We start from the raw sequence: 21,706 nt of genomic DNA on the forward strand, positions 1-21,706 counted from the left end.
CAGGCCTGGCCTGATTGTGAGGCTGGCGGGCATCGAGCCCCCCGCCCCCCGTCTCACGGCGGGAGGCTCGGAGTGGGCTCCGTGCCGAGGGAGGGGTCTGGCACGAGGAGCCAGACCCACGAGCAGCGGGAACCCCAGAACGCATGTCAGTTCGGTTCCCTGGAAACCCCCTCCCCGCCGAATCCCCGCTGGGCCTCGGACGAAGGCGCCTGGGGGTGGGGGGAGGGGGCTGGCCTGGCCAAGTGCTTACAAGGTGCTGGAGGGGAGCCCCTGAGGGGGGCCCGGCAGAGCCATACCCTGATAGCTGAGAGGAACCCCGTCTTGGGGGGCACCGAGGGGGTCGTGAAGGGGGCCGGAGACGTGTGCACATGTGCGCACACACGTGCATGCATACGGGCACACACATGTACACACTCACGCACGCCAGGGCATCCCAGGGCACACTTGCATGCACGCAGCCCCCGAGACGTGGCAGTGATGGCGAGGGGCCCCCGACGGGCCGGCCCTCGGGGCCCGAGGCAGCGGGCAGGGCGCGGGCGCTCAGCAGAGCACAGGCACGCCGTCGGTGGAGAAGATCATGCCGGTGGTGGGCTCGTAAGTGCCCGCGAGGTAGTACAGGCCCTCGCTGTCCTGGTACTTCTTGGTCTTGAGCATCTGCTCGTACTGCTCCAGGCCCACCACCAGGCACTTGTGCGACACGGTCTGCACGTCGTTCTCGTCCACGTGCGAGGACTGGTACAGGGCGCGCTGCGGGCGTGGCAGGCGGGCTCAGGGCAGGTGGCCCGGGAAGACAGGGAAGACGCCCTCCCCCCATCCAGGACCCACAGGATCAGGGAAAGCACAGAGGGCCGAGACAGAGAAAGACGCCCCCCCAGGGAGGCGGAGAGACAGAGGCTGGGATTCCGAGACCAAGAGGGAGCCCTGAAGGATTAGGGCCCAGAAGCGACGGGGGAGACCAAGCGCGGCAAACATGGGGTTCAGGGTCGGAGGCCCAGCCCCCACCGGGCTGCGTGCAGAGGGTTTGAGGCGGCCCGCCCTCCAGCCCACACCCCCTACCTCCATGAAGTCCTTCCTCTGGCTGGAGGCCCGCAGCGCCGCGGGGAGGCCGCGGCCGGACTTCTGGTCCCAGTGCTGTGTGTGTGACAGACACGGGGCGGCGGTGAGCCGAGCACCCCGGGCCCCAGGCCCCAGAGCCGAGCACCCCGGCCTCAGCCTCGGGGCCGGTGGGGCCACTGCTCCCCAGCGTGACGCGCACGGCCCCGGCCTCACCTGGCCCTCGTGGAGGCGCTTGCCCGGGCTGGTCTCCTCGGGGTGGTAGAACCACTTGACGCGGACCACCATGTTGCTGCCCCAGGACTCCCACATGCTCTGGATGCGACCGATGTAGGGCAGGTTGGGGCGGCCGGCCGACAGGAACACAGCGCAGTCCCCGATGCGGATCATTTCCTTGCCGCGCACGATGGCCTTGTAGAACAGCTTGCGGGCCTTGCCCTTCATGCCGCGGCGCTGTGGGACACGCGTGTCAGGGAGGCCCGGGCCGGTCCCCAAACCCTGGGGCTCTGCAGAGGGTGGGGTGGGAGGGAGGAGGCCCCTTGCTTGCTCTAACTGGGGGGGACCCCTTCCCCTCTCGGTGCTGGGTGTCCAAGAGGGGCTTTACCGACAGCAAGGACCTCAGCTAAGAGGAACCTCCAGGACCGTCTGGGTGGCTCAGTCAGTTAAGCTCAAGTCACGATCTCCCCCCCCATTAATGGGTTCGAGCCCCGCATCGGGCTCTGTGCTGAGAGCTCAGAACCTGGAGCCTGCTTCGGATTCTGTGACTGTCTCTCTGCCAGCCCCCTCCCTCAAAAAGAAAAGCATTAAAAAAACAAAAAAACTTCGGGACCTGCACCTCCCCGGCCTGGGGTAGTGCGGGCACACGCCTGGCAGACCCGCACCTGCGGTCCACGGGGCTCGCGGTGGCCGTGCCCTGGGCCCAGCAGCCCCCTGTGGACTGGCGGTTTCCAGACAGTGCCGGTGGGGGACAGGACAGGGAAGCCCAGGGGCTCGCAGCTTGGCCTCTGGACAGAGGGCATGGCTCCACCCCCCCACAGCCGGCACACGCCATTCGGGCCCCGGGGCCACAGGGCACTTGCTGCATAGCCTCGTTCTACGTCCCCACAGGCAGCGTGGGGCTGGGAGTCGGCCACCTAAGTGGTCTGAACCAGGGGCGACGGAGTAGGGGACGTGGGCTGAGGGCCGTCACGGGGACGGTGCCAGACCCCAGGGGAAGCCCCTGAAGTCCGTCCGGGGCCCGCAGGAGCCAGCGCCAGACTCGCATCTGCCAGGCCCATCGCGTGCCGGGCTTTTCTTAGTCACTCGACAAACATTTCCTGAAGCCTGCTCAGTGCCCCGGCCTGGGCCAGCATGGGGACAGACACGCGGGTTCCGAGGAGGGAAGAGACCTGCCTGTCATCAGGACCCCAAACCCATCAGGGCCCCGGGCAGCTCTGGGGCCTGTCACTGTCCCTAGGGCCAAACCTCCAGGATCCAGGCCTCTGCAAAGCTCTGCCCTCTGGTGACCCGGCGCATCCTCTCTTCAAACCAAGATCTAAAATCACTTTGCCATTTTCGCATCGGCTGCCAGATGACTCAAAGCCAGTTTGCCCCAACAGGAGAAAACTACGTGCCAATTTCGAACTTTCTCCAACAGGCGCTTTTTCTACTTTTAATTCATTGGATCCCTGGTGGTGATGGATTTTCTGAGGTCCTTGTCACTGATTTCTGCTACGTCCTGTGAACCGCTCAAATGCTTTTCACTTTTCAGCTCAAGGCTGAAAATAAATTTGAGGTGAGGAGGACGGCTAAGGTTTCCACACCAACTCCTCTTCGGCCGCCGTGACGTGCCCGGCACCCGCCGGCTACTCCCTTCTCACAGAGCCGCCTCACCCCATGCGGTCCCCCCGGGGGGCTGATCCCGCCCTTGCAGTGAGCACCGGACTCGGTGTGGACACCCCGAACGCCCCGCCCTCCCGCTGGTATTATGACTGGCTCAGAAGCGGGCTCGGCACACGAGCCAAGAGCGTTCTATCAGCTTTCGCTTGAGCCCTCTGCAAAAAGACACTTCCTCTCTAGTGCCACTTCCGAGCCGGGAGCCACTGAGGCTGCCTGCTGCCAGGAGGGAAGGGCTGTCTGAGCAGGAGACCGGCGCAAAGGCAGGAAGGGGAAACGGAAGGCTGGACTGTGGACCCACAGGGAGGCCTGAAGACGGCCCTTCAGACCCCTGGGCTCCAGCTGTACCTGAGCCTGGAATTTTCTGCTCAAGTGGCCACTAAGCTCCGCCCTGTGCTCCGTCCGCTGCAGCAGTAAGAACCTCGGCATTACTAGTAAATCTGCAAGCGGCAGATGCTAAAATATGGAACGAGTCGGTCACGGTGAAGGCGAGACGGCAAGGATGTGCCGCCTTCAGCTCAGAAGCTGTCACTCCTCAATACATCCCAATAAAGCACCTGCTGGGATCAGAGCTGCAGGGGGCCTGGTCAGGAGAGTCAGGGAAGGTTCTGCCGACCCGGCGGTGGCCCTGCTGAGAGAGGAGCTCTCATCCGGGGCCAGCAATCCAGGTGGGCTTAACGTCAGACGACCTATGCCCCGCAGCGTCAGAGACGCAGGCTGTCTGCCCCAGGTTCAAGTTAGTGCCTCAAAAGCAGGGACGCCCTCAGGAGAGTGGGTGCCGACTGCTTCCAGATGCCCTGCTCTGCACCCCCATTCTGAGGAGCCCTCTGGGGGACTCTTAACTGCCCCTGGTGTCACTGGCACAGGGGGCCCCAAGAAACACGAAGATGGAAACCCCCGAGCTGGGGTCTTCAGAGCTCCCCCCAATTTTTCCGGCCTCGTTGAACCCAGGGAGCTAACACAACACGAATACACCAGCAGCTTCCCGAGGTCCCGAGAGGTGCACGGTCAGACGTCCCCCCCCCCGCCAAGCTCATCACTGTCGACCCCCAATTCCCCACACCTGCCCTGGCGGGAAGCAGCTCTGGAGGGGGAACAGACCCGGGGGCATCACGCCAAGCCCACCTCAGATGTGGCCTCAGGGGCTCTGGGCCAGGGAGACAGGCACCGCAGGCGAACCTGTGAGCCGTACCCGTGGACAAGGGGCACGGGGTGGACAGGTGACCACGGGGCTATTCCCCACCTGCACGCGGGAGCCTCACAGTGCCTGTGTGCGTGCACAGGTACGTGTGTGGTGTGCGGCCGCGGGTGCACACGGGTGAGCTGGCAGGGCTCCTTTTGGAGAACCGTCCTGTCTACAGAGGTGGCCACGGGACCCAACCAGAACCTTCTCCCTTTGGCTAGCTTGTGGGTGAGGGGACACCCGAGCCAGCCAGGCAGGGAGACCGCCCCAGCCCTCCGCTGCCATCAGAGAGGAGCAAGTGCCTCTTGCCGGGGTCGCCACACGGTCAGCCCGAGGCCTGGAGCCCTTGTGCCGCTACACACGACACCCCCACCGAGACAGGCTGTGGGGCCACGGGGTTGAGACCCCCTGCAGGGCGACCGGGCGCCTGCTGGAGGGGACGGCATCCGTCCCCGCGTGTTCTCTCGCTGGGCCTGAGACCGAGGGCAGCGCTGCTCTGCGGAGGAGCCGGCAGAGGGGGCGTGCTCGGGCGCCCCGAGACTCGGGGGACCCGGGTATGAGACGGGGTCCCCCGCCTCACCCCAACCCGCCCTGTGGGGGGCCCAAAGGGGGGGCACATGGGGGGGCCGGCCCGCCGGAGAACACCACGTCCGGACCCTCCGCCCTCCGCTACCTGGGTGGGCTTGCCGAACCACTTCCAGAGCTGCCGCGCGGGCAGGAAGGCGGCGATCTTGGGCCGGTTCTCCACGGACGGCAGGCGCTGCCGCTTGGCCAGCTCCTTGGTGGTGGGGAGGTGGACGCCCTCCCTCTTCTTGGGTCGGCTCTTGGCCGCGGCCTGAGCCTTGGGCTGCAGAGGCTGCGCGGGCTGCGGCGGGGGCGCCTGGGGCGGGGGCGCCGGGGCCTTCTTGCCCGGAGAGGGGGCAGAGGAGCGAGCCTTGCCCGCCTGCTTGGGCGCCTTGCCGGGCAGGGCCGGCGGCGCCGAGGGGCCGGCCGTGGCGGGAGGCGCCGCCTCGTCGTCTGAGCTGCAGGAAGAATCGTCCGTGGTGGAGGAGGAGGAGGACGAGGACGAGGAGGATGAGGAAGACGAGGAGGAGGAGGAGGACGAGGAGGAGGAGGAGGACGAGGAGGAGGAGGAGGACGAGGAGGAGGACGACGAGGACGAGGAGGAGGACGAGGAGGAAGAGGACGAGGACGAGGAGGAGGACGAGGAGGACGAGGAGGAGGAGGACGCCCTGGAGCTGGAGGCGCTACAGTTCCGGCCGCCGCCGCCGCCCTGGCCCTCCTCCTCCCCCTCGGTCTCTGAGCTGCTGCTGCTGCTGCCACTGTCGCTGCTGCTACCGCCGCTCTCCGACTCCTCGGCCCCGTCCTGCTCCGCCTGGCCCTTGTCCGGGCTCTTGGGCTCACCCGAGTCCTCGAACTCGAGCCCGGCCCCGGGCTCCTGGGTCAGGTCGCCGTCCCCGGACTTGGGCCGGGCGGCCTTGGGCTCGCCACTGCCTGTGGCCGGTGGGTAGCCGCCCAGGCCCAGGAGGCCCTTGGGCTCCTGCCAGCCCCCGGCTCCGGGGTCATCCCGTAGAAGCAGGGCCTCTTTGGCCTTCTTGCTTTTGGGCGACGTCACACCCTCGTGGTCCAGCTTGACGAGCGGCTCGGCCTCCTCCCCGGGCCTCCGGGCGCCCTTGGCGGCCGCCTCTTCCGCGGCCCGGGCCTTCTTGGGCTTGGGGCGGGTGGCGGGCATGGCGATGGGCATGGCGACGAGGGGGGTGGGGGCCAGGACCGCAGCGGGGGCCGGCAGCTCCCCAAAGGGCTCAGGAGCCGGGCAGCTGGTGAAGGTGGACGGGGCGGGGCTGGCCTGCGGGGCTGCCGGGCGAGCCTTGGGGGCTTTGGCTCGCTTGTCCGCGGGTTCTGGGGGGCTCTTCTTGGAGCCTGGGGTGCTGATGGGCTCCAGGGCCAACGGGGTACTGGGGACCTCCTCTGTCGGGCCCCCCTCTTCCAGGACGGCGGCTCTGTCTAGAAGAGAGAAGGAACAAGCTTACGTGAGGTCAGGGCTGCAAGGGGCTTCCCGAGCCCAAAAGCCTGGTTTCTGCGCTGGCCCTGCTGCTTCCTCTGCGGTGACCAGGTACTGCGCCTGGACGCTGCCTGCTCTGGGCCCAGGATGAGCGACTCTCACATCGCTGTCATCCCACGTGTGGTGACCCCCAAGCGGTCCGTGGCAGCCTCGGCTCTTAGCACCTGTCTCTGGATTCTGGCGTGAACAACTCGGCTGCCCAGGAGTTAGCTCTGCCCGAGGCAGATGAACGCTGACTCCCTGAGCCTCAGTGTCCCACTCTATCAAAGGGTCCGAGCGGCCCTGCAGCTGAGTTCCCACAGAGGGGGGGGCGCAGTCTCTGCGCACAGACCCCACGGCATCCCGCGTCCGCAGCAAGTCCCCCCCATGCCTGCACCTGCCCCTGTGCCTCGGCCGAGGCAGAGCTGGGGCTAACGTACCACTCTTGGCTTTGGCGCTGGGTTTCCGCCCACGCCCTCGTGCCTTGGTGCCCGGCTCCTCGGACCCTGGCGTGCCCCCGTCTTTGCTGTCCCCGGTGTCTTTGCTGGTCTTCCGGCTGCGGCGCTTGGCACTTGGCACCAGGAGGGCCGGGGACGGCTCCGCACCTGCGGGAGAGGGACACGGTGGCTCAGGCCTGGGTCTCTGCTCTCCCAGCCACCAGAGCATCGGGGGACAGGGACCGGAAGGCCCTGCGGCTGAATCCGCTCGGCCTGCCTGGAGGGGCTGTGCAGCTGGAGAGGGGGAACTCTCTCTGCAGGGACGCAGCTCAGGGGTCTGCAGGCACAAAAAGCTCCACAGGGGTCCCCGAATGAACGGACTGGGTGGGAGTGAGCAAAGTTCCACTCTCGTGGGTTCTATAACCCACTTGGAGGATGCTCAAAACCACAGACCCCCGGAGGTCCAAGTCCTGGCTCTGCCTCTAACTAGATGTAGGACCCCAGGAAGAGTCATTTCCCTTCCTGACGCTGAGCTTCGTATTGGTCAGTCACGGGGAATGGGATCTCTGGATGCGCGGGACGAAGCCAGGAACTCCGTGCTCTCGTGGACACGTGAAGCCTGGAACCATCGGGAACGGTGCCTGACCAGCCTCGACGGCCTGGACTGCTCGGGGACGCAGACCTGGGGAGCCCGGGAGCCCCTCCCCCAAGCCCACTGTGGGAGCCCCACCCGTGGCTCCTGCCATTTCCATTTCACGGGTGCAAACGGTCGGAACGGTGGCCAGAGCCCAGGGCTGGGCCCGCAGGGGAGCCGGTGTGGACGTGGGGGTCACCCCTGCCAGGGCAACAGGACCGCCACTCACACTGGATCTTATAGTCGGGAGGCAGAAGGCGGATGTGGGAGAGGGGGATCCTCCCCGTGTCCCCGTCATCGAACTCCACTGTGATCAGGTCCCCGTCGTCCTCGAGGCCTAGCAAGCCTGTTGGCAGAGGGGCAGGGTCAAGGACGCCAGCGGATCCCCGCTCTCCGGTGCCCACAAGGGCAAAAGGGGAGCCGAAACCAGCCGGTGAGCAGCTCTGGGCCTGCGATGTGTAGCGGCACGTATCCAGTGGTACAGAATGTGAGTCTTAGAGTCTTGTGGTCCAGCAGGAGCACTGGCACCTGCCATTCCACCGAGCGTGTGTCCTGACTCGCTCCCAAGACCCTCCCGAGAGCACAGGGAAGCAAGAGCAGGGGCGGGAAGCCTGCAGGCCGGACCTGGTGGGTCAGTGGCCGACTGCGGGAGCGGGGCATTTCCCAGACCACCACCTGCACGGTGAAGGGCTTCCCCTGCTGCTGGGGGCCTGGGAGGGGGCCTGCTTCACAAGGGAGCCCTGCCAGGCTCGGGCCCAAGCGCCTCTGTAGGCAGGGGTCAGGGGACCCCAACACCGGACAGGCTGAGGGTTTACGCCTGGGGCACAGGAGAGTTAGGTGGGTCCCCAAACCCCAAGGACTGTCTGCCGGCCGGTGGCAGGAAGCCATGGGTAATGGGGACCAGGGGTCGCCACAAAACGTGCCTGTCGATGCACAGGCCTTCCCATCTGCTTAGTACAGACCACCTGACCCGAGAGGCCAGCCTCTCAACGAGACAGACACGGACCAGAGAGGTCAGGGGGCTGAAGAGCACAGAACCCCCGAAGAGATGGCAAGGGCAAGTCAGGAGAAAAGGGAGCTGCAGAAACCCAAACGTGGAAACAGTCCTTTCTCCGCGAAGTTTATGAAAAGAGAACACGGATACCAGCAAATGTGGTAAGAAACAAAATCAGATAAAAACAAGAAGACGGGACACAAAAAGTTGGGGGGGAAGAAAAACATGCAGAGAATAAGAAAAAAGTCTAGGAATTTCTTACACGACAGCAGGAATTTCAAAACTTCAGTAGATGGAAGGGCCAGAAGGTCGGGGTTAGTTGAGGAAATCTCCCGAGAGGTTGAACAAAAAGGTGAAGAAACAGACGATAGGAATAAAGATAACAGGCACCACAGGCCAGCACGCGGTCCCAGGGAGTGCTGCAGGGGACAGGGAGTGGCTCCTGGAGAGCCACACACGGAGTTTCCAGAACAAAGGAAATTTGCTTCACAAAGCCCTCAGGCCCCAAACGCCCAGCAACACACACACAGAGACACTCAGAGACACATACACAGACACACACACACACACACACACACACACACACACACACACATAGACACACACAGCCGTGCATAGAGACATGCACAAAAACAGATATACACAAAGACAGACACACACAAACCCACATGAAATTCCAGATCTAGGAATAATGAGAACACCCTCAAAGTTTCCAGAGAGAAAGCAGGGCTCCTACAAAGATGTAGTTTTAACAATGACCTCAAATTTAGACGTCGACAGCCAGATAAAAATGGAAGGCACGGTGACTTTGAAAATTATTTCCAACCTTGACTTTATCCCCAGCTCAACTATCTTTTAAGAACATGCCAAAATAAAGCCATCTCAAGCATGCGTGTACTAGAGGGATTGACCTCCTAGGATCCTCTCTCAGAAAGCTACAGAAAGATTCTCCACGGAAACGAGGGAACGGAACAAGGAAGAGAAAGACGCGGATGAAACACAGGAGCTGGAGAAAGGGAATTCTGAGTGATCCCCAGGGGATGGACCAAGAGTGACCCTGCCATGGTCTCTCTGGGGCAGGGGGGCGGGGGAGACTTCCTGCCCGGCATCCGTGTTCCACCTCCTGGATGGGTGTGGATGTCGGGCCACAGCGGGTACGCTGTATCTGCCATCTGGCTGTTGGTCTGAAGAACGAACATCCGGAGCTCAGCTCCTGGAAACGTCAGTTTTGCGCCGTGTGAGGATCTGTGGTTTCTGTCCAACGCCTGCAGCTTCTGGGGCACCTGTTATTTATGTCAGCCTTGCTTCCCATCTCTTACTCGGCTAACAACACCCCGGTTTTCCCGGGGTGGCCACCGTCTCCTCTCCCGGGTCACAAGTGGAATCAGAAAGCCAACCTCACTTGCTGGTGTCGGGAACGAGCACGCGACCCAGGCTCGAGGACGAGACTCACAGCGGCCGAAGAAATCCACGTGAGCCGAGCCAGTTTCGGGGGCCCCGTTCTACGTGTCCCCATATGGGAAATGAGAGCAATTCCCCCGACGGCAGGATCTGTTAACCTGGTGCGACACCGTCCCCGAGGAGCTGGGTGTGAAGCCGGCGCAGCCGAGAGCGGACCGAGGGCCGGGCCGGCCCTGCTGGAAGCCACGCGAGGAAATGGGGGGATGAGGGGGAGGATCTGGGTGGGGGTGGGGGGGTGCCGAGGATGCCTCACCTCGGACCACGGTGCCCGGGTAGAGGCAGCGGTACTGCTGGCTCCAGTAGGCCGCGATCCTGGTCCCTTGTGGCAAGAAGCGCGTGGAGGCCGGCCTCACGTCGTTGATCTGCGAGGGCGAAGGATTGAGTGCCAGGGGTGACCGGGAACAGCCCGGCCCCCAACCGCCCGGCGGCCCCGCCTCCCCTGCCCCCCTCACCGCCTCCTGCAGCAGCTGCTCCAGACAGTAGATGTGGGGCCGGTTCCCACGCTCGCCCTCCACCACCACACGGTATCTGCAAGGCCACGGCAGGCGCGGTGTGAGGTGACGGAGACGGCGGCCCCTCCCGGAGGAACCCTGCACCTCAACCACCGGCCCCAGCGGCGCCAGCTCTGCCTCCCAGACCGCTCGGATGGCACGTCAGAGCCTGGGGAGCTGCTGGCGTGCGGTCTGAACCTGGGGCGAGGCTCTCCCCTTCTGCGCCTCGGTTTCCTCATCTGTACAGCTAGGGGGTTCAGATCCAAGAGAGGCCAGCACAGACTGGCTGGCCACGCCCACTGGGGCCTCCCTCAGCGGGCACCGCCCTCCCGGGCACCGTTCACCTGGTTCTAGGGAGAAGCAGTCGCAGCTCAGAGAAGCAAAGCAACCCGCCCATAGAGGCCCAGCAAGGCCCCCTGGACCCTGGACTGGGGGAGGGTCCGCAGGCTCTGAGGCCGGTGCCGCCCCCCGCCCAGGCCCCCACTCACATGTCTGGTGAGTGCACCGTCTGCACGTGCCCGGCATACAGCAGCTTATCATCCATGGGGATAAGCACACGTAAGCCGTCTTTCAGCTCGTCCTTGTCGATGACGCAGGAGCGCGGGGCTGCAGGGGGACACGCAGGGAGGCAGGGCTGGAGCCAGGGGGCAGCCGAGAGACCCTCCTTCCGCGCCTAGTGCCTCCCTTCCCCCAGGCCTGCCGGGTGGCAGGGATGCCCCCCTGCAGGGACATGTGGGGGGGGCCCGTGCGCAGCCCCTCCCCTCCTGGCCCAGGCCCCTGCAGAGATCCCGGGCAGGTGTGAACCAAGTGTGATCACCTACACAAGCCACCCTTCCTCCACCCAAAGACCACCACCCTTGGGGCCTGGGCGTGAGGCCCCAGGTCGTCAGCCCGTCCACCGCTGCCTCTCCCACCAGACCTCCAGGACTTTCCACTGGTGTTTTCTCTTCCTGGAATGCTATGTGTCGTGGTGGAAACCAATCCCCGCCTTGGCCAAACTTCCAGGCCAGGCTTTCCACGTTCCTCACCTGTCCTCAGCTGAAAGCTGCCTCTTCCCCCCCCCCCCCCCCCCGGCTTAGAGGCCACCCCCTCTGGAACCCCCACACCAGATGTTCCCCATTTTCCTTTTCCACACTGACCACACTGCTCTGGATTCCAGGGCTCCCTCCTCCTGCCTTGTGAGACCTTGAATCCGGCCCCACCTTGTCATGACCCACACGGCTCGCTGGCCGGCCCGCTTGTTTCTTCATTCCTGCCTGCACGCACACCCCTGCCACAGCCTCACCATGGGCAGAGTGGACACCCACCCCTTGTCGCTGAGTATGGCCGTGAGACTTCCTCCGGCCAATGGCACAAGGGTGGGAGTGATCAAATACTGATTCTGAATCTGGGCCTCCAGAGGTCTGGTCAGCTCCCACTTGCCCTCGTGAGCCTCTGGCAGTACGGCCCCAGGAAGAGCACGCCCCGGCTCACCCACAGGCCCAGGGGGTGAACGGCCCCGGAGTGGAGCTGACCCTGCGTCTGTGGACCTCCAGCTGTCCTGCTGTTGTGGCAACAAGCCCAGGCGAGGTCAGCCCGGCTGCCTTACAGACCACTGAGACCCATAATGGATACCTACTACCAGCTACCACTGGGTAACTCTTTGTTACACGGCAACAGCTGACTGATACACTCCCAATCAGGTGATTAAGTTCCCCAGCCCTGCACATCCTCTTGTTCCACACCCGCCCTACCCAATTCACATCCTCAGTCTCTCCTCAGAGCTCCACACCCCTGGGTCCAGGTGCCAAGTATATGTCATTTACCCGGATGTTCTCCAGGCACCCCAGACTCCAGCCAGCAAAGTGTGGCATGTGATCTCTCCCTGCTCCCCCTACACGCCCACCCCACCACCACCCACACTCACTCGTTCTGGTCTGCTCACACAGCCCCTCTCCCTCTCGCGACGTGCTCAAACCCACCCCATATCCCTCCGTGCTGCCCCTGCCACCATCGCTCACCGGATCCCCGCAAGGGCCTCCCTACCTGGACTCCTGTCCCCCTCAGGGCCACCCCCAAGTCATTCTATATAAAGCAGTCAGCACTTTCCCAAACCAGTCCGACTGTCCTCATCTACTTCCAGCCGCGGACAGCTTCTTATTTTCATTAGGGCAAACTGTGACCACGGCCCAGAGATGGGGCCGTCTGCCTCTCCCTCCTCCCCCACCCAGCTTACTAAACCAGAGCCAAGCCGGCCTCTCTGGGTTTACCACAGACACCATGCCCCCACCCAACCTCAGGGCCCCTGCACATGCCCACTCCCTGGGGTAGCTCAGCCCCTGCCCACTGCTTCCCCAGGGGGACCTCCAGCCACCCCCACCCCCACCCCCACGCTCTGGGCCTGAGCCGACAGGGCATCGAGGGCACTTACCTGGAGTCAGTGGCCGCTCCGCAGCCCCACCACGTGGCAGGTGCTCATCCTCAGAGAAGCTCGAGTCCTGATTGGGCTCAAAGTCCTCCTCTGCAGCCATGCTCTCCATCAGCTTGCTCACGGCTCCCCCCTTCCCCCGGTTCTGGGGACAGAGCACAGCAGACCCACGGCTCGGGGCACGCCGTGCAAGTCCCGCTGCTTAGGACCCTCCCTGGAAACCCCGGAGTCTCTGTCAGGCCGCAGGGGCATCTGCCACGTGAGTGGTGGGGCCGAGGGGGTGGTGTCCGTGAAATCGGCAAGCAACCCGAGTGGCCAGGGCCTGCCTGCGTGGGCTGAGACAGCACTTCCGGACACACATGGGGGGGGGGGGGCGGAGCCTGGGGTCTCAGTCACTTGCATGTCCAACTTCGCCTTAGGTCATGATCATGGCTTGTGGTTTCTAATCCCGCATGGGGCTCTGTGCTCACAGCTCAGAGCCTGGAGCCTGCTTCAGATGGTCTCCCCTCTCTCTGCCCCTCCCCCTCTCATGCTCTGTTTCTCTCTCTCAAAAATAAACATTAAAAAAAAACCAGCCTGCTGGGGACAAGGTGGTGTGGGGGGTGGGCACGCCCAGCATGCCCCATCTGGGAGGGACCTATGAGGACCTGGCTCCTGGGGCACCGCGAGCCTCACCTCCTTTTTCACCTCCTTCCCTTTGGCCTTGGCCTTGCTCCTCTTGGCAGTGGCCGGAGAGCTGGTGTGGGGCGCCCGGGCCTCTGGGGGCAGGGCGGGAACACGGGGCGGGGGCAGCGCCGCCCCTCCTGAACTGGCCTCCTTCCCCTTCTTCTTCTGGGGGAGGAAGCAACAGAGGTGCCATCACAGGCCGTCCTCGCCATCCCGGGAAAGGAACGAAACCCCTTCCCTCCCCTCCCCCAAATACGTTTGTTTTTCATCTTTTCTTCATTTTAACTGCTTCATTATTACTATATGTTGCTTATTGTAAAAAAAAAAAAAAATCACCAAAGTGCATATAGGTGCAACTTCCTCTCCAATGAATCCTGTCAAGTGCCCAGCGCTAACTAGAGTCACTAGTGGCTGTGTGGTGTACCCTTCCGGAGCTTTCCAAAAGCACATACAACGGAGTAAATACACAGGCTATGAAGATACATTTGTGCGCAAACGGTATTTTTTTTTTTTAACACAAATGGGAATTTGCCAAATGTCCTGCTTTGCAACTTTCCCTCCCAAGTACGTCTGATATAGAGACTGCTTAGCTTTGTTTTTAACAGCTGCTCAATGTGCAGCTGTGGGAGGGGGCGCCATTCATTCAACCGCCCTCCCACAACCCGGTGATGGATGCATCGGCTGCCTCCATTTTAACACGCTTCCAAATGAAGCCACAAAAAACCAGGATGGTGCCGGGTGGTCCCACAGGCACGTTCCTGGAAGAAGGACGAAGACCCTTTCGGCTGCGGCGGGTCACTTGGGGCGTGCCTGAGTAACTCTGAGCTCAGCCACGCCCACCCCAGCTCCAAGCCCCGCCCCCAGGTGGTAAGGGGCGAGGGGCCGCTCGCTGCGTATGGGTCCGCATTCAGCCACGCCCACCCCAGCCTCGCTGCTCCCTGCCCCCACCACAGGGCCGGGTGGAGGCTCCGCGGATTCTCTGCACTCAGCCCCGCCCCCCATGGTGGGGTGAAGGGGCCGCTCCTCGTCCGCAGCCTCGAAACCAGTCCAACCCCACGGGCATGGCTTCGTTGATCAGAGCAAAGCACTGGAAACAACCTGTCTGTCCTGCGGCCTGTCAGGGAAACACTGGGGCATCTACAGATACAGTTACAAGCTTTTGCTACAGCGTCTGAGAGTCCTCCAGGAAGAGGCAGGGGGCGCCGTGGCCAGGACAACAAAGTGGGGATACTTGGCGCCAGAAGGAAGCTCAGACTATAATCTCCGTGACCCAGGGGAGGTGGGCGGCAGGGGGCAAGAGGTAACTTTATGCTTTTTAAAAGACACATTCCTGAAACAAAACAACCAAGTCAAAGGACTGGAGGATGTGGGAAATTAAGAAATATAAAAAAAAACACTGGACAAATGTTACCAAGACCACAGCGGAAGTCACAACTTCCTATCAGACAAGTGACATTCGCAGCAAACAGCATTATAAGGGTCAAAACAGACAGTGTTACAGGGATAGGAGGTATTCAGTCTGGATCCCCATTTGGGAGAGGGAAATACATATACGATTATATTTTCTTGTTTCTGATGCATCATGCCTTAATCCTGTTCACATTTCTGAAATCGAAGGCATCCAGGGGGTCGAAGGAACCACCTTTCTCCACAAACACCTGCTGAAAACGGACAGCTCACTGGATGGCCTCTACCTTCGCAGCTGTGCACATGGGGCCAGCAGAGGACAGCAAGCAAAGCTCTGAGTGGACTTGTATTTGCTTCCTTTTCTGTATCTCCAAGGCAGTGTTATCATCAGGTATCACTGAGACCTCTTTCTTTCCCACTGATGAGAGAGCCCTTTTCTGGGAACCTTATTATTATTATTCGAGTAAGGAAAGAACTCCAACAAGGTCTGTACCCAGAACAGACATGGTCACTGCCATGGTCATTACGGCAGGAAAATACCATCCTCAACCCAATCACCGCATGGTTGATGGCAGCAGAGAATGAAAACCAAGGGGTGGGTGCAGATGGAGGGATGTTATTCAGCCATTTAGAAATATTGATTTAAAAAAAAAAAGTAAAATAAGGCTGATGGCAAGTGAGAATATCCAAGTCTAAAAAAGCGGGATACAAAAGCGGGTCTCAAAACACTATGAACAGTGGTTGCTCCTGTGGTGACTTCACTGGCATCTGATTTCTTTTGTTGACAATTAGTCTCTCCTGTTCTAGTCTCTTACTGTGTCATCAGAAGGCTGGGATTGGGTGAGCCCCCGATCTTCTCCCCAGCAGAAGGTACCATATCTTGGCAAAGGGCCCAGGGGGCAGCATGGCCCGGGGCGGGTGTTCAAAGCTTAGCTGGGACGCTCAGTAGCTGCCGTGACCTTGGGCAAGTTACAAGGCCACCTGTGCAGTTAACATGAGTAACCTACCTCGCAGGGTTTTGTGAGCACTCTGTTGGGACACAGTAAGAAATACCTACTTGGTCTCTGCCCCTGGTTCCTGACAAAGAGCTCCTGAACCCCTTGGAATTTCCTGGATCACAGGAGAGTCTTTTGTCCTAATGAGGCGACTGTGGGTAAGTCCCTAGCTGGCCTCGAAACGGGGGCGGCTCACGAGAAACACCAAGCCAGGAGAAGCCAGGAACTCTGAGTTCCAATGCCCCCCATCCTCCGGGGCAGGGAGAGGGTCCAGAGATGGAGTTAATAACCGATCCTGCCAACGTGATGAAGCCTCCATAAAACCCTGAATGACGGGGTTTGGGGAGCTTCCAGGTCGGTGACGGTGCTGGAGAGGCGGCGCACCGGGAAAGGGCACGGACGCCCACACCCTTGCCCCATCCCTTGCCCTGGGCATGTCTTCTATCCAGCTGTTGCTGAACCGTATCCTTTCTAGTAAACAGTAATATTAAGTGAAGTGCCTCCCAGGGGTTCTGGGAGGCCCCCTGGCGAGTCACAGACCCTGAGAAGCGGGTCCTGGGAACCCCCAGTACACAGCTGGTGTGTCCGCCAGAAGCACAGGTGACACCCTGAACTTGGAACTGGCGCGCAGAGTGGGGGCCGGGCCCTCTGCCTGTGGGGTCTGTGACAAGCCTGGGGAGTCGGGGCCAGAAGTGTCCTGAGTGGAGAAAAGGAGTTGTCCTTCACCAGTCGAAGTAGCAGAGGTGCTCAAGGGGTGGGACCTGGCCTGGGCCCTGCCTCAGACCATCTGGTGTGATCACCATGAGCTGTACATACTATTCCAGCACCTTCCCTCCGAGGCCCGGAGAAACCTGAGAGGGCTTCAGCTGTGGGCAGACAGGTGGGCGCCAATCACCGTGGACGACACCGGAAGACAGCCACTTCCTCACTAGCCCCGTCACCGGGAAATCAGTGCCAACCCTCATCCCTCTTCTCGACTTCCTACATAGAACATCACCGGTATTTGAGAGATCGTCCTCCATCGGGGACGGGGATGGGGAGGTCTGAATGCAACCAACCAAAGGGGGTGGCTTCCTAGCAGCCAGTGCAAGAAGGGTCTGACTGTCCTACGGTTCTTAGAAAGCAAGCATTTTAGGGGCGCCTGGGTGGCTCAGTCGGTTAAGTATCCAACTAAGGCTCAGGTCATGATCTCATGGATCATGGGATTAAGCTCCGTATCAGGGTCCATGCTGATAGCACGGAGCCTGCTTGGGATTCTTTCTCCTCTCTCTACCCCTCCCCAACCTGTGCGCACGCTCTCTCTCAAAACTGAATAGGGGCGCCTGGGTGGCTCGGTCGGTTGAGCGTCCAGCTTTGGCTCAGGTCACGATCTCATGGTTCGTGAGTTCGAGCCTTGCGTCAGGCTCTGTGCTGACTCAGAGCTTGTTTCCTATTCTGTGTCTCCTTCTCTCCTGCCCCTCCTCTGCTCCCACTCTGTCTCTCTCTCTCTCAAAAATAAATAAACATTTAAAAATTTAAGGGGCGCCTGGTTGGCTCAGTCAGTTGAGTGGCCGACTTTGGCTTGGTCATGATCTCAAGGTTCATGGGTTCGAGCCCTGCATCAGGCTCGCTGAGGTCAGCCTGTAAGCGCAGAGCCAGCTTCAGATCCTCCGTTCCTGTCTCTCTGCCCCTCCCCTGCTTGTCACTTGTGTCCTCCCAAAAAATAAACGTTAAAAAAAAAAAGAAACAAATGGAGGTGTCCAGTGTTTTGATAACTGCACTCAGAGGTCCCTGCACCTCACTCGCGCGTGAGGACTGCGCCTGAGACAGGAACTAAGAGCTGCTCTGAGGCCGGGTCTGAACGCGCGCTGCCGGCAGGGCTCCAGGGGCCAGTGGCTGGGAGGAGTCAGGCCCGCCTTCGGGGCCCCCTCCCGCTGCTCCCACCGCCCCCCCCCCCCCGCACTGAGGGCCCTACCTTTCTGGGGTCCTTCCTGTCCTTGGCGCGGCCGGCGTCCTTCCGAGGGCTCAGCGGGCCACCCTTGCTGCAGCGGCTGGGCTTGGTGGCCGCGGGGGCTGCGCTGCTGGGTGCCGGAGCCGCGGCCGAGGCGTCATGCAGGAAGATGCGCTCGCTGCGCCGCCTTGTCCACAGGTCGTCATCGCTGGCCTCGGGCCCCGCCTCGAAGCCAGGCTCCTTGGCGCCCCGTAGCCTGCGGGCCTTGCGCCCTTTCTCTGCCGCCAGCTTGGCCTTGTCGGGGCCAGCGGGGCCGGGGCCCCGGGCGCTGGGTGCGGGCGCGGCCAGGGAGGGGCCCGGCTCCCCCAGTCCCTTCTTGGGCCGCAGCAGCCCGGCAGGCGACCGCTTCCGCACCTTGACCTCACTCTCCGAGTCCGTGTACTCAAACTCCGTGCCTGGATGCGGACAAGGGCAGGGGCTGTGGACGGGGGCTCCTGGGACCCTTGCTTCCCACCCACCCAGATGCCCTGGCCACCAGCAGAAGGCCACCGTCCCACCCTTCCTCCAGGGCACCTCGCTGCCCACGGGAGGCTTCTTGTATCCAGGAGAGGAACAGGGGCCCAGAGGAGGAAGACTCACCTGCCACACACCTGTGAGTGGCAGGTCCTGCTGGCCCTGCTGCTGTCCCAAACCCCCCTCGGCTGCCCAGACTCAACTCCCTGGGAATGTGACAATCCCTGCCCGGGGCCCCCATGAGCTTCCCCACTGCCTCCTCCATGCCCGGTGGGAATCCCAGAAGCCAGGGCAGGCTGGGGAGGGCCCGAGGCCCCGCAGGGGCAGCAGGTCCACGGGAGGCATGCGGAAAGCCCGTGTGAAATCCCCAAGCCGGGTGGGGCCTCTCCTCTACTTCCTGGTGCCTCTTCTCAAGAGCTGGAAGGTCCCTGGCACCCGCTCCTCTTCTAGAGGGCAGCCCTCACCAAACTCAAAGCCCTGGGGCCCAGCTGCCTCCTGTCAGCCGAGGCTCTCCCTTCCGGCAGACACGAGGCCAGCCTTGATCCCAACCCTCGAGCCCCTGGGCTCCCTGAACACAGACCCTCTCCCCAACACCCTGCTGTGCTCTGTCCCTTCCAACCTCCGGGCCTTTGCTGCTGCTGGTCCCTCTACCTGGGGCACCATTTCTCCCCTGACCTCGACCTGGAAATCCACGGCCTCCTAGCGGAGAAGACACACTGAGCACCCGGGAAGATCCTCTGTCCACACCTCCATCACCGCAGGCACACACCCCACCGGAGGGGGCTCCCATCCATGTCTGTCTATCCGGTCCCGCCCTGTGCCCCGGAAGCAGATCCCCAGTTTTACTACTGCAGGCCTGATGACCCCTGGGAAGCCGACAGCCTGCCCACAAGGCCTCCTCGAGGAGGCCGGGTCCCATCGCCCAACAGATGCAGCCAGGCTGGGAGGGGGCACACTCCCTGGGAGGGACCCACTTGCAAAGCTTAATGATCCCATTAATTAAGCTTTTGTTAACGGACTTCCCACCGCACAGGGAGGCAGCTGGGGGCTCTCATGGCTGATCAGGGTGCAGGCCATAAAAGGCTGGGGTTCTGCTGCCGGGTTTGACCCACCTGATAACAGCCCCCTGCAGAAAGCCGGAAGGAAACCCCCAGGCAGCGAAACGCTGCAGGTGAGCCGCGTAGGGAGCAGGGCCAGAGAACGGACAGAGCAGCGACGGGCAGCGGACACTTGCAAGTGTGGAGTAAGGTCGGCCCGGGGGACAAATACTTATGAAGCCAGTGGGGCAGCATGAATGGTGCCTGGGACACAGGAAACGGGCTCTGTGAGGGGACAGGCCTGTCCTCGAGTGGTGACACGCAGGAAGCCCAGAGAGAGGGGAGGACGTGCCGAGCCCTCACCGCCCACAGGGCCACGGCAGGGAGCAGAGTCCGTGTCTGTGATGCCCACCCAGTGTCCTGTGCTCCTGCCTCCGCCCCCAAGAAATACGGTAACAAAGGAGGAACAGACAACAAAAAGCACAAAAAAAATAAAACAGAAGGGTGAGACCCAAAGAGATTGCAAGTCAAAGGATGGAAAAGATAACCCATCCAAACACTAACCAAAAAGAGCTGAATAAGCATAAATATAAACATCAGACAAAACTGACCTTCCTTAAGACAAAACTTGTTACTAGAAACAAAGGATATATTTACATAATAAATGGCCAACTCACTAGGAAGATACAACAATTCACAAACATACATGAGCATAATCCAGAAATAGGTAAAAAAAGATTATACACTATGACCAAGGGGGATTTATTCCAGAATACAAGGTTGGTTCGACGTGTAAGAAAATTAACGTGAGGGTGCCTGGGTGGCTCAGTCAGTTGAGCATTTGACGCTTGGTTACGGCTCACGTCATGCTCTCACGGTTCACAGGTTCAAGCCCCGTGACCAGCTCTGTGCTGACAGTGTGAAGCCTGCTTGGGAATCTGTCTCTCCCTCTATCCCTCTGTCCCCTCCCCTGCTCACTCACCCTCTCGCTCTCTCAAAAATAAATATTTTCAAAAAATCAGTGTAATATACCGTAATAAAGGACAAAAACCACAGGAATACCTCCATAGACGCAGAAGAAGTAACTGACCAAACCTAACACCCTTTCGTGATAAAATCACTCCAACTGGGAAAAGGAGGAAATTCCTTCCACCTGACAAAGACAGCCATAAAAAAGCCACCAGTAACATCATACCTAATGGTGGCAGAATGAATATTATCAACCCCTGTGATCAGAAGACAAAGATCCCCGTTCTCGCCACTTCCGTTCAACATTGTCCAGAATATTGTAGCCAAGGCAATTAGGCTACAAAAAGAAAGAAAAGGTATACCCATCCGCCGCTCTATTTGCAGATGACATGATCTTGTATTATAGAAAACACTAAGGAATCTACTAAAACCCTATTAGAACGAACAAATGAGTTCAGCGAGGTCACAGGATACAAAATCAATATACAAAAACCACTTGCATTTCTATACACTGGCAGTGAACACTCCAAAAATGAAAAGAATCCATTTACAATAGCATCAGAAAAACAAATACTTAAAACTAAGTTTAACAAAAGGAGTCCTAGAGTTGTACAGTGAAAATTATGAAATGTTGTTGACAAAAATTAAAGACACAAGTGGAAAGACATCCCATGTTCCTGGATTAAAAAACTTCCATTGTCAAGATGCCAACACTCCCCGATTTAGCACCATTCCTAATCAGAATCCCAGGTGGCTTTTTTGCAGCAATTCACAAGCTAATCCCCAAATCCCTATGGAATGCAAACGACTCTGAGGCACCAAGGCAATCCTGAAAAAGGAGAACAAATATGGAGGACTCCTACTTCCCAATTTCAAAGCTTCCTACAATAATTCCTCCAGTAATGAAGACAGGATGCTACTGGGCTAAGAACAGACATAGAGATCAATGGACTAGAACTGAGGGTCCAGAAATAATCCTTCATATTTAGGTTCCGCTGATCTTTCACAAGGGCACCAAGAGTGTGCAATGGGAAAAGAACGGACTTCTCAACACATAGGATACTGGGTCAAATGGATCTTCACGTGCAAAGGCCCCTCCATCACTCCATACACAAAAAATCAACTCAAAATGGATCACAGACCTAACTGTAAGTCACAAACCATAAAACTCTTCAGTGAAAACAGGACTAAATCTCTGTGACCTTGGGTTAGGCAATACTTGTTTGCATAAACGCCCGAAGTGCAAGTGATCTCTCTGGACTTCATGTAAATTGGAAACCGTTATTTCAAACAACCCAAGAGAATAAACAGACAACTTACAGAATGGGAGAAAACACTCGCGAAGCACAGTCAGAGTTACAGGCAGAATGTACAAAGAGCTCGTAACAACAAAATGACAACCCAATTAAGAAATAGGGATTTAAATAGGCACCTCTCCAGACATACAGACGGCCGAGCAACATGAAAGGCTGCTCACCATCATCGGGAGAAATACATATCAAAACCACAAAACAACGTAACGACAAGAAGGGGGATGTGAAGAAACTGGAACTCCCACAGGCTGTTGGTGGGAATATAAAATGGTGAGACCACTTTCGAAAACGGTTTGGCAG

General features: G+C 60.0%; 1 protein-coding gene across 7 annotated transcripts in view; it reads right to left on the bottom strand.

The window, feature by feature from the left end:
* Positions 1 to 391: 391 nt before the first annotated feature.
* Positions 392 to 21,706, bottom strand: part of TNRC18 (trinucleotide repeat containing 18) — an 88,659-nt gene continuing 67,344 nt past the window's right edge. For all 7 annotated transcript variants that reach the window (XM_045047425.1, XM_045047424.1, XM_045047423.1 and 4 more), the window contains 12 exons: positions 17,599 to 18,029; positions 13,252 to 13,407; positions 12,580 to 12,721; positions 10,658 to 10,775; positions 10,131 to 10,206; positions 9,932 to 10,040; positions 7,453 to 7,569; positions 6,593 to 6,757; positions 4,785 to 6,115; positions 1,270 to 1,506; positions 1,057 to 1,131; positions 392 to 747 (listed from right to left, as the gene is read on the bottom strand). In XM_045047425.1, coding sequence (XP_044903360.1) covers positions 541 to 747; positions 1,057 to 1,131; positions 1,270 to 1,506; positions 4,785 to 6,115; positions 6,593 to 6,757; positions 7,453 to 7,569; positions 9,932 to 10,040; positions 10,131 to 10,206; positions 10,658 to 10,775; positions 12,580 to 12,721; positions 13,252 to 13,407; positions 17,599 to 18,029 — 3,164 coding nt within the window. In that variant the 3' untranslated portion in view covers positions 392 to 540. The remainder of the gene's footprint in view (positions 748 to 1,056; positions 1,132 to 1,269; positions 1,507 to 4,784; positions 6,116 to 6,592; positions 6,758 to 7,452; positions 7,570 to 9,931; positions 10,041 to 10,130; positions 10,207 to 10,657; positions 10,776 to 12,579; positions 12,722 to 13,251; positions 13,408 to 17,598; positions 18,030 to 21,706) is intronic.

This window comes from Felis catus, chromosome E3 (assembly GCF_018350175.1).
Source record: "Felis catus isolate Fca126 chromosome E3, F.catus_Fca126_mat1.0, whole genome shotgun sequence".
Taxonomy (NCBI): domain Eukaryota; kingdom Metazoa; phylum Chordata; class Mammalia; order Carnivora; family Felidae; genus Felis; species Felis catus.